Below are 19,827 nucleotides of genomic sequence, written 5' to 3'. Positions count from 1 at the left end.
AAACTTAAAAGGAAGATTTAAGATTTTAATTAGGAAACTTCATGATAAATCTTGAGTTATCATTTCCTAATTAACTATGCAATACTTAGATTTTCCAAAACAAATGCCCAAAAATCAAACTTTGAACAAGGATGCTAGGATAGTTTCGCCATACCTCCTCTTGAGTATTAAACTCTAAGAAATGATGCAAAAATAGATGAATTTCGCTAGGCAAAATGTAGATCAAAGTTCTCTCTTGGATAAAATGTGCCTCCTTTAGCCTTCAAAAGAATCAACTCCACTTCCCTCTAGTCTCCAACACTTGAAATAAATTCGCTCCAAGCAAACCAGATTTCGCACCTCCAATTAGCTCTCCAAATTCGCTCTTAAGGCAATGATTGAATGATTTGAATTGTGGAAAAACACCTCCAATATATAAAGCGCTCACCCCTTTGCTCCCTCTAGGCCGACTTGGCAAAAAAAGAGGTTAAAAATAAATAAATTTCCAAAAAAGGGGGGCCGACTTGGCAAATAAGTGAAAATAAGGCCTTGTGCGCTCTATATTTAATTTTAATTTAATAAAAATTAATTTTAAATGCCTCCAAGATAGAAGTTCGATTTTTTTAAGGCTTAAAATTAATTTATTAAATGCCAAAATTTAATGTCAATTTAATCTTAATTTTCCACATGCCTTCAAATTAGCAATTTTAGCGGCCTAATGCAATTTGGAGAATATTAATTTTTTGAAAACAAGGCTTAATGAGATTTCATGAGGATTTCGCCCTGGACCCTCAGAGAGGGTCAGGAGCGATTTTCCATTTTAGGCTTATAATCCACCTAAATTTGATTGTTGAACCCTCATCGTTATTTCCAAGATCAATTTCCTTGCACAATTGAGTAAATTCATCGAAAATCTTGAGGGCAAAAATTTTTTTTGGAGGAATTTTGCCCTGGACCCTCAGCAAGGGTCAGGAGCGATTTTCCCAATTTTGCTCAAAATTAGCATTTTTCAACGTTCTAAATCTTTTCCAGACATTCCAACTAGGCCTTCTCACTGACTTGCAAACTTAGCTCCATCAAATTTTGGAGAAAAGGTGTGATTTTGGGGTTTTTCGCCCTGGACCCTTAGCAAGGGTCAAGAGCGATTTTTGCTATCTTGACCAAAATGCATCACTTTTCATCTTGAAGCTTTTTTTGCTAAGGAGAATTTCATCTTGTTTCATGCTATGAATAAAAATTCATGTCCAAGAAAAGTCCAAAAAATGTGTATATAAAGAATTTCGCTCTGGATCCTCAGCAAGGGTCAGGAGCGATTTTGTTGATTGTTGATTTCAACAAAATCCTTCATTATTTCAAGCTAAAACTTTTTCAGGAGGCAAAAGGAAGTTGCCCTTGTTTCACTCATGTCCAAAACTTGATTGTTTTCCATGCAAGATGAGAGCTATTCAAAATTTCGCCCTGGGCCCTCAGCAAGGGTCAGGAGCGATTTTGCCTTTATTGCCCAAAATTCATCAATTTGCAAGCGTCCAAACCTTTGAATGATGTTCGACCTTCCTTCCAGGAGACCCTGCACATAAAAAATTAGCCAAAATTAGTGACAAATAGGCTCAAATAAAATTTTCGCTTTGGACCCTCAGCAAGGGTCAGGAGCGAATTTCACAATCTAGGCTAAACTGCTCAATCTTCAAGTTTCAAATCACTTCACAAGGCAAGGTAAGATCGTTTTGAAGGCCAGGAAAAAGGTTTCAAGTTCAATCAAGGTGGCAAACGAAGTTTATAATGAATTTCGCTCTAGACCCTCAGCAAGGGTCAGGAGCGAGATTCGCTTTGGACCTCCTGAGAGGGTCAGGAGCGAAATTCGCTTTGGACCCTCAGGAAGGGTCAGGAGCGAAATTTGACCTTTTGAACTCTCCGTCAGGATAATTTTATGGAATATAACATTTAAGTATAAGTTTATACTTTAAGTTATATTCCATATATACTTTCAGGATGTTTGAGAGTGGTTTCAGACCTCCAGGAGTTATATTGCAAAATCTAGTTTTTGGAGGTTTTTCAGTTTCCAGACTTAGACAAATTTCAGGATCAGGACATCACAGACTTCATCACTCACCAACTTGACTTAACTCGAGCAGAACCTGCTATCCAGGTGATCCCCTTGGTGACACTCAAAATGCAAAGGCCAACTGACAAAACCCTAAAAGACCTAGAAAACAAACCCTAGAAAGCAAAAAAGTAGGGGTCCCCATTTGCAATGGGGCGATGTGTGAAAACGTCACAACAAGAGTCTATCCTAATCTTAAGGATACAAGAAGATAGGTGAATGATTATGTGGAATCCTACTGGGCGAGGTCTCACCATCAACTTGAACAATTTGACACAAGCTCAGGGCAATCTTCTAAGGACATTTCAAAGATGTTCAAATCATTACCATCAAACATTGCTCACCATTCAAGTTAATGCATAAACAATGGACGCATAACAGCTTGAGGTTAGGTTCATATCATTCTAGTTGACCACACAAGGTGCACTTACAATCAGCAAGAGGCTAGTGGTATGGACTAAACGGATTCCACACAAATGCATTCAAGAAATCCCTCCATTCAATCTAACAACAAGAAAGCAAATTTAGAAGTAAAGATCATGCAAGCTGTTGAAGCAACAAATCAAATTCACCATAACTTCAATGAAATCAATTGTTCTTTACAACAAGGCTTGATAACAATCTTTGCCTTCTCCTAGTCTAACTTCTATTCTGATTCACTATGCACTATTCTATTCCTCAAAAACTATCTATTCTTCAATTCACTATTAACCTTTACAAAATGAGGAGCTTGAGCTTTATATTGAGAGCTCATTACAATGAACGGTCAGGATCAAATCTCCATCAACGACCAAGATTTTACAATGAAAACCCTAATTAGGGTTTGTTACAACAAACTCAATTTGGCCAATGAAATAATTACAACACTTTAGCATAACCAATAGATAATAGGGGTAGGTGCCTCGAAGTTTGTGTCATCATGGACGAGTCAGGTACATTGCATCTAGACATGCTGATGTAGAACTCCTTCGATTGGTGGAGAAAGTGACTATCACAACTAGGACGCCACTTCAACTTGTGCTTGTAGGCTTGATAGATCATCATGAAGGAACATTTCTTGATACTCAACATTAACTAGCTTCAGTGGTGATGATGATGATCTTCTAACTTTGATCAACTCTTCTGAAACTATCTTCTTGAATGCTTCGATCATGGAGGTGCAAGGTATAGATCTTGGTTTTGAAGTATTGATGTGCCTTAGAATGAACTCTTGATGTCATCATTGCTTTCTCTTCTTTGGAATTCCTTTTCTGTGACTCCCTGGTGCTGTGAGAGTTGAGATTCTTCTTGGGCATTCTATGCTTGTAAATGAAGTTTTCTTCCTTGCATGGTGATGTAAATCTTACAATCTTTCTCCTTTTGCTTTGCAATCACCATCCTCTCTCATCTGCAAAACAAAACAAACATGATATCAAATACATAATATATAACCCTGATAGTTCTTCTAACTTGATATATCCCTTGATTTTATGTGTTTTGCAGGTTTGATAAGAGGATTTAGAGAGAATTCGCCTTCATGAAGGAGCACTCGAAGTTGTTTTTCGCTCCTTGAGAGGAGCACTTGAAGTTTGCTCCAACACTGATGCTCATGAAGTTACCCTTAAACTTGCTTCACATGAAGTGATCTTTGAACTTTCACCTTTCATCTTCTCAACATCAAATCAGTTCAAATTAGTGGTCTTGTAATCAATCTTGCAAATTCGCCTTTAATTAGGAACAAACGGAGTAGAGTTCACTCCATAACTTTTACACTTGAAATTTGCTCTTGAAGGTCAGAACATGAAGTTTGCTCCCCTTTGTCCATTGATGAAGTGCGCTCTTGTATGCTAGAAGATGAAGTTCGCTCCCCTCCCCGAATTCATGAAGTTCGCTTCTGTCTCTCAATTTGTGAGGTTCGCTCTAATGGGCTTGAACATGAAGTTTGCTTGCAACTGAAAATTAGATCGACTCAAGGTAAATACTCTTATGTCATCTCTTGGGCAAATGAAGGACATTCATCTCATTTAGGAGTACATGAAGTTCGCTCCACTCCTTTCAAACATGAAGTTCGCTCATGTACCTTGATTCTTGAAGTTTGCTCATGTATGCTGATCTGTGAAGTTCGCTCATGTACCTTGATTCTTGAAGTTCGCTCATGTATGCTGATTTGTGAAGTTCGCTCATGTACCTTGATTCTTGAAGTTCACTCATGTTGACTTGAAGGTGAAGTGAAAACCAAAATGAACTCTTCCTTCATTACTTCATTGTTTTATCAATTCAATCCTTAGGTTTCTCAAGCTTCATTCACAATACCATGTCAAACTTTCCCTATGAAGGCCTAAAATGCAAACTTCGTCCCTATCAAGGAGCTCATGAAGTAAACTTTGCCCCAAAGAAGAGGTGATTTCAAATCAAAACCATGCTTACTATCTTCATTTAAATGCTCTAATTCACATTCAAATAAGGCTTTTTAAGGGAATTCGCTCCAAGGATGATGATCATGAAGTACACTCTTGAGGGTATGCACATGAAGTGAAGGTTCTAACTCACTCATTTCACACCCCACACAAGGCTATCCACCTAACTCCTGTCCTTTTGACCACCTATACCCCTCTAATGCAAAGGCTAATAGCTAAGGATTCTAACACTATCCTAGAAAGCAGGAAAAAAGTGGGGTTCCCCATTTGCAATGGGGCGATGTGTGAATACCTCACAACAGGTTGTAGATATGATGCCTTAGTGGCTTCAGTTTTTGGATTATTGTTCTACACTTGTGAAAGGTTGCTGATCTGATTTATTTCATCTAAGCTACTGATCTTGGTATAGGTTCAAGTTTGGGTTCATGGGTTCAGTCAATTTTTTTTCAGTTGGTAACACATAAAAATCAGAAATATATACCACCTAGCATCATATCATAAACAAAACCAACTTAAAAGTAAAAAATATGACAATGTCAATCAGTCAAACTCTATATCATGATATATATTGAAATAAAAAATAATATTGTCAAGTGTCAACAATCAGACATTATTGTTTAGGGTTCAATATCATACATGTCTTGAAAAAATCACCATGGCCATCCACTTTAGATGATGTAGGTACTGGTATTTTTGAAGAACCACAAATAGTGCCACTGACACTGGCATTGACACTGGCATTGACACTAGCACTACCACCCTCATGCTCACTAGTTGGCTCGTCATTGACATAAAGTGTAGCAAGGTGGGAAGTGGTAACATCTAAGTCAGTATCTGGCTTGATATCCCACTTTTCTTGTGTCTCCTTCTTTGTAGCTGCTTTGTTTGTGTGGAAGGAGGCACAAGTTGGAATGCACATACATTAAGTCCTCTACCTATTTTTAGTGCAATTAGTTGCACTTTTTTTAGTGGGTGAGTGAGTATGTGCTCCGATTCTTCCTAGGTGTAGATGAACTAGCAACCTATTAAGATAAAATTAGAGAATTAGAGATAAAATTAAAAAAATTAAAAATTAAACTTAAAAGATAAAAAGTTTTTTTTTCAAAATTTTTATTTATTTTTGTAAAACCTACTTGTGATAAGATTTTGATCACAAGAGGTTGTAGGTGTGAATAATTGGCCATGGAAGTACCACTAACTATGAGCGTCAACCTCAAACTTGTCACAAAGAGCATCATTACTAAAGTCATCATAGTGGAGAAAATCCACAAACTGGATCCTAATTGTATCCCATATTAATGAGGAGTCTACTAAGTGTTGCCTTGTACCTTTGGTTGACTTCAAGACCTATATATGTGCAATCCTTATAGACACAATAAGGCTCTTACCATTATAATATTTGTGACTCAATGCGAAGGCAAGAAGATGTTGTGGGGGTGTTATTTTGCTCCATCTCTCTTCAATAAATTGTGTATCTTTTTGAAGAAAACTTCTATGGGATCTTGCTTGTTTGTATTTATAATGTTTTTAGCTTCTCGATCATTCAGTTGATGCCATCATATATCTCTTTGAAACAAGGCCTATCTATGTCTATATAATGAATCCTACTCAATATGAGTCTAGTGAAACTAGGAAGATATTCAACACAATCCCACTGAGTGTCACCTTGGATCACCTCTTAATGTTTATTGCACTTGTAGTGTTAAACCTCCATAAGGACCAAAGTTTGCTAATGACCATGTTATAGAATGCCTCTTGAACCTTCAGGAGGTGTCTAAGAGAATTGTGTTGAAGGCACATGATTATCAAAAACATATTTGATAGAAAAGAAAAGAAAAATATAAAAATAAAGATTCTTAATTTTTTAAAGAAGAAAATATAAACTTAATTAAATATAAAAATAAATCTTATTGTTTTACCTACCTTAAATGGCTCCAATTTTGAGAAGGATTTGAATATGACTTGTAACATATGGAGGTTGGTGATGAATGTTTGGATCTTTTTAGCTTCGACATACACCTATTTGATCCAATCAATTTTGGTGCCAATTTTTTGTAGCATAGCGTCGAGGGAGTGAATCGCGCAAGGTGTCCAAAAGATGTGTAACATTCCTTAAACAATAACCAATTGTTATATAGTTTGATGGCAAGCAACAAAAACCAACCTCTTTTGCAAAACATAACTCTACAATCTCTTTTGTAGCAAATGAACTCTTGCATGTGCATACAAGTAGAAAATCAATCATTTAAAATTCTTCACCAATCAATCTTCAACTCTATTTGTTTGATGGCAAGCAAAGAATGAAAGTTTACAAAAAATGAATGAATTTTGTATTTTGCATTCACAATGAGGTTATCTATTTTGTTTTTATCTTTAAATGCCTTGGAATGAGGTTTTTAGGGTTAGGGATGCGTTCAAGTCAAAGTCAAATGTTTTAAAGAATAAAAAAGCCAAAAAAACCATAAAAAATATCAAATTGGTCCTGATTCACCATGGGTTCCTCAAATTTCCTCCAAATTAATTTGGGTTCGTTTGGGTTTGTCCAAAATGAACCCATAAGTTGAAATAACGTGGGAATCCCCTACAGCAATTGGTAACATAGGTTTTCAGTTGATTAATTCTATTTTAACATGTTTTAGTGGCTGCAAGCATGACAAGTCTTAGTTTGAGAGTGTGATTGTCTACAAGATGTTTCAAATTTTACTCCTTGGAAAGCAAACTATAAATGTTGTTGGAAGAAGTTGATCTTTGAGTCTCTATGAAAACCATGTTGACAACTCTAGCTTTTCCTATTCAGTTAGCTAAACATGACAAGAAGATGGCCAAGGCAAATGTATCATCTTGGATTTTTTGAAGGATCATTTGATTCCTCAAATATCTGAAAAGAGATCAACAAAGGAGATATACGATACATTGACCAATCTTTATTAGAGTGTGAACATCTCCTATAAGATATTGAAGAACAAACTCAATGCCTTTTGCATGAGTGAGACAAACACATTAGCCATTTTCCTAATGAAGATCACAAAATTTTGTGATCAGCTTGCAGCGATTGGGGTTAATTTGGGGGATGAAGAGTTGGTACTCATAGTTTAAATGGGTTCTCTCCATCTCGGGAATTGTATATTTGGGGTGTTTGTGCATTTGAGAAGCTTCCCACCTTTGAGAAGCTTTGGGATGATTTTATCCAAGAGGTAATTAGATTTAGAGTTAATTTGATTAGCTTGGGAGGTAGTCAGAACCAAGCCCTCATTGTGAAGTGAAAGGAAGCAACAATGCAAAATACATTTCCTATGTTAATGTTTGGGAGGAGTGTTATCTGCAAAAAACAATTAATCTTTGTTTCAAGAACAAATACACAATAAATTTTTTTACCATAATACACAAGTTTACATTGGAAAAACTGAGAGTAAAAATCCTTGCTCCAAAGCGTGAATCGATTGTATTATCAGCAATGAAGGTTACAATACAATATTGGGAACATGCCCTTATAGGAGTATAACTAACATGTAAAATTGGACGAATTCTAGTAGCATAATAGTACTTGCAATTAATCATATTACTTATATGACACTCCATCTTCAAGCACCAATAAATAGGAAAATATCAAACTAAAAACTAAGAGTGGTTTTCTAAAACCACAAGCCAAAACAACTACTGCAAAGTGGTGTCATATTTGGCCCAAATTCTAACGTCCAAGTTGGTCGTGGTCTCCAATGTAAAAAATAGAAGATTTTCTTACAATTACGATTCCTTGTCATAGTGACTCCTCAAGTTGGGTACTCCACTTTGGCATATTCAAACCCATTCAAAGATGCCTTATGATTCAACATGGGTCTAGGAGCATTTGGATGGCATTTGTAGTCACATTTGGGAAATATTGGAAATCTAATTTTTCAAGATTTTCTACATTTTGATAATTTGCATTTTTGGCTCTCAGATGGTTTGGGAGGTGTGTCTCCTTTGACTAAATCCTTCTTGCAGCTCTTATTAGGTCTTTTAGAGTTCTTTACAATGCTTCCAAAATCTTTGATTTTTGATGAAAATGCTAGGAGTTATGACCCCACCAAGTTGGGGTACCAAAATTAAATGTTTTAATAGTTTTTAATTAATTAATAAATTAGAACATTAGGAAGCAAGTTAGAGACATCTTTCTTAACAAGAAGATGAAGGGAAGTGGCAAGAAAGGACTTGGGAAGGGTCAAAAATGAAAGGATGAGATACAAATTCTTCTCAACAAGGGAAGAAAGGTTTGACACATATTGAGTGTTTCAATTCGAAAGTTTATGAATGGGCTTTCATCTAGGCTTGATATTATCTTCTCCATGGTTTCATGTTTACCCACTAATAATATTTTTGGTGTAGGGTAGTATTTGGATAGCAAGGCATTTAGGCATAGGACCTTCAATAAGAAAGCTTTTAGTAGACTTTTTTATTTATATTGCTAATCTCTTACAAATATTTTGCTCATAGGAGCATCAACATGAGACAATGAGACTAAATTTAGCTCCTTTCAAGTAACTACACTTAAAACCACCTCCACACTAAAATCCAACTATGGAAGACCAAGAGTCACAATTTAGAATTCTACATTAGATGTCCATAATAAGAATTTAATGTTTTAACCAAGGCCAATCCCTTGGACACTTCTAGTATAATTTATGAGCAAAAAGTTTGTATATAGGTAGAATTTGGTGATGGTGCTACATATCTTGTTATTGAGACATAACTATGTCTTTACATATGCTTTCTTGTGATATTCTTAACTTACATGATGTTCAAAGAATTTGCTTTCAATTTTATTAACCATGATAGATTTGAAATGTGGCTGAATTTGATGATCACGTTATTATCAGAAGTTACCAAAAAGATCTTGGTCAAGTATTGGCTAGAGGTTTTCATGAATGAGATCTTGACAAGCTAGTTGCTGATCCAATCAAAGAAGGAACCTTGATACATGACAATGGCGAATTGTGTGAGCTTTGGCAAAAGAGATTTGGTCTCTTGCTTTATGGAGCTTTATCTCTTTTGAAGGATATGATGCATGGATCACATAATTTTAAGGTAGAGAATATTGATTAATGCAAGGGATGCACACTTGGCAAACGACAAATTTTCCAATTTGTGAGCACAAATGAAAAATAATTCTGGATCTGGTTCATTTATATGTTTTTGGATCTATGTCAGTAGCTTCATTGGCTGGAAATATTGACTATGCTTCTTACATTGATGATTTTTCAAGAAAAATCTAGAATTATTTCATGAAGACCAAAGTTGAGGCCTTCGGAAAATTTCAAGAGTTAAAAGCTCCTGTGAAAAATCTAGTAGATAAAAGGATGTGTTGAGGTTAGACAATGGAGGTGAGTATATCTCTAAGGACTTTGATGCTTTTATAAAGATGCATGGATCTAGAGGGAGTTGTTTGTGCCTTACAACACTTTGTAGAATGGGGTTGTGAAGATGAAGAATAGGTCTGCTATAGAGATTACTAAGTCCATCATTCATGACTTTGGATTTGCCCATGTTTCTTTGGGTTGAAGCATGTAGTTGTTTAGTATACGCATTAAATAGATATCCTCACAAGATGTTAAATAGATATTCTCTCATTTTTGGTCTCTCTTATGCTTTCATTCAAGCTTCTTGATTTTGGGTGGCTATCTCCATAGCTAAATCTTACATGGTATTAGAACATTTAATACCAACTCTTACATGGTATTAGACCATGTGAGATTGTTTTTTGTTATCGTATTTGGAGTTCAAGGTTGCTGATTTTGTATTTTCTTGAAAAATTGAGTATGCTTTTTCTTACATTGAATAATATCATTGAGAATTAGAAAAACTTGATAGAAATACTAAATTCTAGGGGTTCCTCTTTGTGTCTTTGTATTGTAGGTGCATTTTGGAGCTTGATGCAACAATTTTTGAGTTCACATTGAATCTAGAGCATTCAACAAACTTAGTTTTGCCTTTTAGTTGCATCCAAACTAGATATAGGAGGTCAGGTTTGTTAAGGTTTTCATGTGGGAGTTGCCTAGGATATTCTATAGGTAGCTAATACTATGGAGCATGTTGGGTCAAATTTGCCTTGCCATTGTGTCTAAACTATGGATCAACTATCAAAATGTCTAAATTAGATATCTTGGCTGTAGCCCATAGAGGATTTGTTTTTACCTGTGGAATATTTCCTTGAAATCTTGAAGATTCCTTGCTCGTGCATGTATTCTTTTTTTGGGGGGGTTAAAATTTTTATTATTAGTGCTTCTATTTTTTTATATTTAAACAATATTGGGGTGCCATATGGCAAACCATAGATTTGCATTATTTTTGTAGATTTTTTTGAATCCAAAAAGAAAAAAGAAAATCTTTTTATTGTAAAGTGCTTTAAGTGATGGGCAACTATTGTTTATAGTGCACAACCTTTCATAGATGCTGTAATGTCCCCTCTTGGGGATTCACCTTGATTTAGTCCTGAAACAACATTTCTAACTTAAAGTGAGAATTGTAATATATTTATGAATATAATATCATTAATTCTGAAGACATTTTACTATAATATTTCACTCATAACGCTAAGAATAGTTTTAGAAGGAAGAATCTTGATAAATTTCCTGGATTTTACAATGGAGGATATATTATGACTGATAGAGTTAATGATGTCTGCAGATCTGAAAGTGTTGTTCATTGATACCAATATATCAATCAGATATCCACTTAATGAGTATGCAACTTTTACTTGTGGCTGATCTGATATTATAGGCAGTCCCAGATATCCTCTTTATAACATATGCAAATTATATGCTGCTGATTCGACCCCAAACTGATCGCTTGTCTGATATATTAACTTTATAATGGTGATGACCCAATGATAGGTAGGCTGTACTGTCACAGTTTCTTATATAATTCTTGTCACTTGTGCGATTTATATGCTGCCATTCCTGATACTATCCAAGTATTCATGTGATCTGGTTTACTGACTCTGCTCACGTAGAGCCATCCAAACTGGGCAATAAAATCCAGATAAACTCCACTGTGATTGCTGAAATGGAAAGGAGTGCCTTCATATATCATGAGTTGCATCCCAAAAGTCATGTCTTAAATCGCACACTTCATTACTATTTTAGTTATTGATTAGATTTTCCTAATCGTTACATTCATAATCAAACTGATCCTTAATGCTACTTGCAGCCTCCATATGTAATCGATTAGTTATTTCATGGCTACTGATTAATCTTCTTATTATCTTCACAACACTTGTTTGCCATCGATGTCTGATTGGTCGTATCTTTTCATAAAGATACCTATTTGTCTTAGTTGATGTTGTAACAGTTAGCATCCTTGGATTACTATAACTAATCACTGATTTGATCCATGTTGGCTATCTTGGTATTTTGCTTATCAATGCTTCATGTTTGCAATCATGGATGTCAGGGAGAATACTTTTCCGATCATTGAACTGTGTATTGTTTAATTATTACTTTTGATTGTCAGTACTTTGATTCGATCCTTATAAGTGGCTACATATTAGACTTAAGATATTTGATCGTCACTTTATGCTTAGGTCTTGAATGGGGACATGCCAGATGCCGTGGACCCCTATAGGTCCATAGATGCCTCTAAAGGTGGCAAACTCCCCTCATATTAAAAACCCTTGTGGTATTTGGCTAGTGACCCTCCTTAAATGCCAATGGGTCCCCTCATAAAATCCACTCCCACCCGTCTAACAAACCATACATGTTGTCAAGGCATATTTAATAGCCATCTGCCAAATTTGGTAGCAATTTAATTTAATGATCTAAACAAACTCAACGACCCTCTATCTACCAAATTTGGTAGTGACTCCAAGTTTGGCAGTAACTTGGCTATTTCTCTAATATGGGGCCATCTTTATATTTATTTGGTTGTTTGCTAAATTTGTGGGCAATTTTAAAAATATTTCTAATCTAGTAGTTTTTCCAAATTTGGAGGTGCTTCGCTAAATCTAACAATATCACTAACTTGGATTGTGGAAGAGGTTGCACCATTGGAGTTTTGCCTTTTCCTCTTGCTTTTAAGAGGGCAGTATCTTGGGTATATGACCTCCTTTTTAGTACTATTTTTTTGATCTAGGCAATTTTTTTGTGTACTTTACAATGGTGTAGGTATTTTTTAATTTTAATGCATGAATTTTTCAAAATTTAAAGTTTGTCAAAGGTGTTGTTGCACAATTCCTATTTTGGGACCTTCTAGGGCCTTGTTTGAGCTCCTTTGTAGGTGTTATCTTTTGATATGCTTTTGAACTTAATGCAATGGTGCTATTATTTCATTCTCATTTTGTTCCTAACATGTATTTTCAATTTTGAGCCTCATTTTGGTAAGTATAAAGCATTGAGATTAAGGACATTGAAATTTGCAAGTGGCAAGTGCAAAATTTAAATTGTGTTCGAGGGATTGTTGATTGAGTAAATTTGGGAGGGTCTTTTGTGGTCATACTTGCTTTTATCTTGATGTTGTTTTTTATATGGCCTTTATGTTTTCTTTCTATTTTGACTCAATTCATAAGCTTTTTAAAATGAACAATTTTAAACATATTCACTAGGAGATGGGAACTTTATTTATACAAGAGAAATGGATAGGTAATGATATGGCATTTTCAAAAAAGATGGAGATAGGTATATGGATATTATACAATATTAATTAATTAATTAATTTAAGTTGAGAACAAAATAATCATCGAAGGATGTGCAACTTTAAAGAATATTAAATACCAAAAAGCATGAAAATAAAATAATTAACATTTAGAATATTGAATAAATGCCAACAAAGGCAAGGATTAATTATATTGATAATTTCTTTTGATGGAGGATTTTTCATCCACAAAGTCTTTTTAGCTATCCAATACAGGAGCATGCCTTATGCTGAACCTCTTTGACTAAGAGCCAAAGATTGAGGGGTATCCATTCCGCCAAATTCGTTGGGACCATGATCTTGGCCTCATCCCATTTTGATGTCAGAGCCTTGCACCCATCAAGACTTGATCCATGGTGGGATCATTAAGAACCTTTCAACTTCACCAGCAGGCCAAGGGCCCATTGACTTTATATTGATATTTGATAATCATCATCATTATATAAATTAATTTAAACTATAATCATGTGGAGATTGCAGAAAAAGATTGTGAGGGGCATGCCATTATTTAATAAATATCGTCAGGTTTCCTTGGAGATGATTATGTTCTCAATCAATTGATAAAACCCAAATGAATGTACACAGCTTAAGCCTCATTATTGTTTTTCTTTGTACTATTGCCCCCTTGGATTTTGATAAAGTAAATTTCTGCTGCTAAAAAGCTTGTAAGTTTTATGAAAATTAAAAATTACGAGTCTTATGTATTTGTTTAATTCTTTTAGCTTTTTTCAGCCACATATTTGATAAACTTCTAATGAAAATACCCTAATGTTCAAGGGATGCTACTAGGAGACATTAGAAATGCAAAGAAAATTTATCTAATGTCTCGAGATGCCCCAATAAATGACTCCAAGATGGGGATTTGTTTTTAGTACAGGAGATGAGTGCCAAGGGTCAAAGGCACAAGTCTCTTGATAACTATGGTTTTAAATGATATAAGTAATGGTGTTTCTTTATATCAGTGTATTCTTAGGGGGTTTTGTTCGATCTATATATGTAGTCCTTTCCCAACTACCACATGCCATCCAACTATTACAAAAGCAAGAGAAGGGCAAAACTGCATTAGCAACCCCTACTAAGGTGTAGGCAGAGCAACTATAAGCACCATGGTAAGCTACCTTCCAGCATATCAAAAACCATAATCCAAGCACAATATAAACATATCAACGAACAAATTTATTACCACCAGACCGTATACACCTCCTATATGACCAAAGTTTGAGCACTCATATACTTTGTTGTAGAAACTTAAACTTGATTCTAGAATTAATTAGATGTTTGCTTCAACCGTATTCACTTCCATCTTGGACATGCAATGAAATTTGAGACCATGAATTATGGAATCTCTTTGAACAGCTCAAGTCAGTAGACCCTGTTCTAGATATGGCATTAGATGCCCACTAGTTATTTCCAAGCATTCTAGAACATCTAGATATATACACATCTCCTTCATGTCTGCCTCAACCTGTGTAACCAACATTCCACTTTTGTGCCATCTGTATTTTTCATTTCTTATCCCAATCCAGTTATGCTAAAATCAGTCATGAAGCTCCACATTATAAACAATCTCTTACAATTTTTCTCTAAAATCCACCATGATTGTGGCACACGACCAGAGCAGACCATAATCAGCCAAACCCTCCTGCTTCAATATAGTCTGCAATTGAAAATATTTTGCAGTCTCCCATCTGATACCAGACTCTGCCTCAAAGGATCATTTGATTTGGAACCACTTGCCATAGCAGCACTTTTACCAGCACCAAAGATACACAAATCCTAGACTTTTTATCTGGCACCATTTGATCACACCCAATAACACAGATGTCAATATGTGATACATTGTGTTATATTGAAGTAAACAAAGAGACCTCCGAACATAAATGCACAACATGTGAAGATTACACCATGCACAGCCGCCAACAGCCACCACCACACATAATCCACAAAACAATCCACAAAACAATCCACATTCCTTTGTAGTTATTTCCTATATTTGATTTTAGTATCACTTAAGACTAGCCAATCATACTTGTCTCTACTTTCTAAGAGATAGAAATTAGATTGCTTTGCAGCAATGTTGGCTAAAAGTTTGACTGCCCTATTTTGCTCCTGGTACGTTGGGAAATTTTACAGGATATTAATTTCTCTTTCCATATCAGAATTTTTTCCAGTAATGATTTAAGCTGCCAATTTGGACATGAGTTTTTGATGACCACATTTATAACTATTTGCCAACTCTTCCTAATTCTACGTTTCTATATTCTGTTCTCACAGAGGCTTGGGTCCCTAACAGAAGTGCTGGCCACTCCACAAAGTTCTTAGTTTCATTACTCAAATATTGAAAATCTCCTCAAAGAAATTTCTCATTTGCGTTTCTTACTACAAAACTTGCCCCTGTATCATCTGGATTGCTTTTTGCAGCACCATCGAAGTTGAGTTTTATTCTTGTCAATGTTTTTAACCACTTACGGAGTTTAAATTTTGTTGTTTGGCATTCATATTTTTATTCTCTGTAGTGTTGCTGCTGCCTTGGATATTACTGTTACAATAGTTGTTTTTTACTTTAAGATGCAGTTTTGTGGTTCAGGAATCATCAATACCCCAATAAAATTTTCAATGCAGGTGATTCATTCATGGTCAGATCATATGTTGTTCTATTTAATCTACGAGGCTGGGGCAGGCCTGTGATGACAGATTGGTTGTAATGGCAGAGATCAGCATTGGAGATGTGAAGGAAACAGCTACTGATATAAGTCCTGATGAATATGAAATCATTGTAAGTACTTTCAGTAAAAGGTTAGAGGCATTTTATTCAAGTTGGAGAGGTCGCAAGCAAGAGTCCTGGGGAGGTGCAGAAGCGATTGCAGTGGCCACTCCTCCCACATCTGAAGACTTGCTCTACTTGAAATCATCTGCTCTACAAATATGGCTTCTTGGATGTGAGTTTCCAGAGACAATCATGATCTTTTTAGAAACACAGATCCATGTTTTGTGTTATCAGAAAAAACCATCTTTGATTGAATCTATAAAAAAGATCTCAACAGAGTTTTTGGGTGTTGATATTTTCTTACATGCAATATTAAAAGATGACGATGGAAGTTCTCAGATGCAGGACATATTCCAATCAATTAGGAGTCAATGCTCTATGTTTCCCCCAGTCATTGGCTGGATTGCAAAAGAGGACCCAGAAGGACCACTTTTGATAAGGTGGGGAGAAGCATTAAAAGATACAGGATTTCAGCTTGTTGATGTAAGTGTCAGTTTTTCAGAGCTATTTGCTCAGAAGGATGAGACAGAGATAACAAATGTAAAAAAGGCATCATTTTTGTCTGCTTCAGTTCTCAAGAATTATGTTGTGCCCAAACTTGAGGAGATTATAGAAGGGGAAAAGAAGGTAACTCATTACACTCTTATGGAGGATACAGAAAATGCCATTCTTGATCCTGGCAAAGCAAATTTGAAAATTGAACCAGAAAATGTGGACATTTGCTATCCTCCTATTTTTCAGAGTGGGGGAGTATTTGACTTGAAGCCTGATGCAGAATCCAATGATGATGACCTTTATTATGATGCCAAAGGAGTCATCATCTGTTCTATTGGGGCACGTTACAATAGTTACTGCTCAAATGTTGCGAGGACATATCTAATTAATGCTGATAAGTTGCAGGGGAAAGCTTACAAGGTGTTACTAAGAGCTCATGAAGCAGCAATTATGTCCCTACGGCCAGGAAACACTGCAGCTGCTTCTTATAAGGCAGCAGTTGAAGTTGTTCAGAGAGATGGTCCCGAATTCCTTCCTCACATGACCAAGAGTGTAGGAACTGGGATTGGCATTGAGTTAAGGGAAATCAGATTGAATTTAAATGCAAGAAATGAAAGAGTTCTGAATGTTGGGATGGTCTTCAATGTCAGTCTTGGGTTTCACAACCTACGGATAGAATCGGATAATCCCAAAACACGGTTCTTCTCTCTGTTGCTTTCTGACACAGTTATTATTAGGGATGAAGGGCCAGAAATTGCAACTGCTATGTGCTCTAAATCTGTTTCGGATGTTCTCTACTCCTTTAATGATGATGAAGAAGAATCTGAAATGAAACCAAACCCCAAAGTTGATGCAAATGGGACGGAATCTATTATTTCAAACCTAAAGGTGATTCCAAGTTCTGATAAACAGGAGGCTACCAAAGAGGAGGTACAAAGACAACATCAGGCTGAAGTATCTCGACAAAAGAGTGATGAGAATGCAAGAATGTTCACTGCAGGGAGTTCTGATTCAAGTGATTGCCAGGGTTCTCTTAAATCTGCATGTGACTTGGAAGCCTATAAAAATGTAGATGACATTCCTTCATCAAAGGAATTGATGATTCAGGTTGATCACAAGAATGAGGCTGTTTTGTTACCAATAAATGGCTTAATGGTACCGTTTCACATTGCCACAATAAAGAGTGCTTCAAGTCAACAAGATGGCGATATTTCTTATATACGCATCCTTCTCAATGCACCAGTCAGTGGGTTTAATGCTAATAATGTTTTGCCTCATAAATTTCAAGGCTATGTCTATTTGAAAGAATTATCTTTCCGCTCAAAAGATACAAGGCATGTTAACCAGGTAGTCCAGCTAATTAAAAATTTGAGGCATAAAGTAGTTCCAAGAGAATCTGAGAAAGCTGAAAGAGCCACCCTGATAACTCAAGAGAAGATGCCAATTTCAAAAACGAAGTCTATCATCTTATCAGATTTATGCATTCGACCTTCATTTGGTGGCAGAGAAAGAAAAATTATTGGAACATTAGAAGGTCACTCAAATGGTTTTTGTTACTCAACCATGAGGCAAGAAGAGAGACTAGAGGTTTCATATAGGAACATCAAGCATGCATTATTTCAGCCAGCAGAAAAGGAGATGATTACCTTGATACATCTCCATCTTCATAAACATATTAGAGTAGGGAGCAAGAATACGAAGGATGTCCAATTTTATGTTATAGTGATGGATGCTGGTGCTACATTAGGCACTGGCAGGAAATCAATCAATGATTCTGATGATCTGGAGGCAGAACAGCAAGGGAGGAATAGGAAAAGCAAAGTAAATGCAGAGTTTAATACATTCATTAAGAGAATATCAGAGTTGTGGGAACAACCTCACTTGAAAGCTTTTAATTTAAATTTTGATATACCACATAAAGAGTTTGGGTTCCATGGTGTTCCCTTCAAGGACTCTGTTTTTATTGTTCCTACAGACAACTGCTTGGTAGAGTTGATAGAATTTCCATTCTTAGTAATTACTCTCAGTAATATTGAAATTGTGAACTTAGAGAGGGTAGGTATTGGGAAAAATAATTTTGATATGACCATTATTTTCAAAGATTTCAAGCAGGAAGCTTTCCGTATTGATGCCATTCCCTCTGCATCACTTGATTGTATCAAGGATTGGCTGAATTCTAAGAACATAAAGTACTATGAAAGTAAAATGAATTTGCACTGGCGACCAATATTAAAGACCATTTTGGAGGACCCCAAGGAGTTTATTCAAGATGGTGGTTGGGAGTTTTTGAACCTTCAGATTAGTGATTCAGATTTGGATAATTCGGAGTGTGAAGAAGGATGCTATCCATCAGAATTGGAGGAGTCAGAATTGAACAAGGAGGACTCTGACAATGCATCTGTTGTAGGGTTTGATGATGATAAGAAAGAGAACGAATTAACAGAAGTTGAAGGCAAAAGATGGGATGAAGTAGTAGCTGAAAAAGGAAGCGTAGACAGAGAACATGGGAATGAGTCAGGCAATGAAGACACAAGACGGAGCCACAAAGAAAAATCTTCCACTAAGGCTCAACTCCCTAATATCAAATATTCAAAAGGAACATCTGCAAAGAAACAAAAAATAAGATAAGCCCAACTGCACATTTGTCATATTCAGATTTTGACACATTTAACCTTTTTCCTCTTAATGAAGGTCTGTATACTAGCATCAAGCATTTCTAAAAGAACTGCATCACTTCTGCCTGATAATACATAAATTAGCATATGAAAATTTACTCTCAATTGTACACATCTTTGCTGATACGGGGTCTTCCATTTTGAGTCCATTTTCAGGAATTCTTGAACTCCTTTAGGAAAATGCTTGTCTAAAGGATGCAGTTTATATATCCTTTGTAAATACTGATCTAGCATCTATTGTTTATTCATTATTGCTTATTTCTTTCATCTATTCGTTTATTTTTAGTGGCCAATGTCATTATGTAATGTCTTTTAGGGAGCAGTTCAATTTTTTATTCAGAATATTCTTATGCTAAATCGTCTCAAGTTTTTAAATGATTTTGAGAGAAATTTGATTGAATTTCAGCAATAAGGAACCTTTTTTTAAGCTAGCAGTGATAATAGTAACATTTGGATGAATACCCGTGTTTCTTCAAATTGACAGTAAGAAAGAAATTTGACTTGGACTAGAAATGTCAGAACACGACAATACTTTGTCTTACTCGTTATGTGTGGTTATGAAAGTTAATGAATAATCAGGTTAACAATAAAGAAAATGGAGTCAAGTTTTCTTGAGCATTGTAATACCGTGAACTACTTACTGGATCTCATATTTATTTGTACTGTTCTTTATTATCTATAAACTGCTGGCCCTTTAAAAAACTTGTTGCTAATGGAAGACATTGTTGTTTTTATTCAATTGAAAAAATA

General features: G+C 35.6%; 1 protein-coding gene across 3 annotated transcripts in view; it reads left to right on the top strand.

The window, feature by feature from the left end:
- The window catches only part of LOC131079120 (FACT complex subunit SPT16), a 41,106-nt gene extending 21,762 nt beyond the window's left edge, over positions 1–19,344 (top strand). Inside the window, exons 2-3 of one of the 3 annotated variants that reach the window (XM_058017001.2) lie at positions 15,763–16,079; positions 16,247–19,344. In XM_058017001.2, coding sequence (XP_057872984.2) covers positions 16,247–19,030 — 2,784 coding nt within the window. In that variant the 5' untranslated portion in view covers positions 15,763–16,079 and the 3' untranslated portion in view covers positions 19,031–19,344. Of the gene's footprint in view, positions 1–15,414; positions 15,572–15,762 lie in introns of all 3 variants that reach the window. The other 2 variants (XM_059213040.1, XM_058017000.2) reach the window with 2 other exon arrangements.
- Positions 19,345–19,827: the final 483 nt, after the last annotated feature.

Source organism: Cryptomeria japonica, chromosome 10, assembly GCF_030272615.1.
Source record: "Cryptomeria japonica chromosome 10, Sugi_1.0, whole genome shotgun sequence".
NCBI classification, from domain to species: Eukaryota; Viridiplantae; Streptophyta; class Pinopsida; order Cupressales; family Cupressaceae; genus Cryptomeria; species Cryptomeria japonica.
This window is presented reverse-complemented; position numbering and strand designations above follow the sequence as displayed.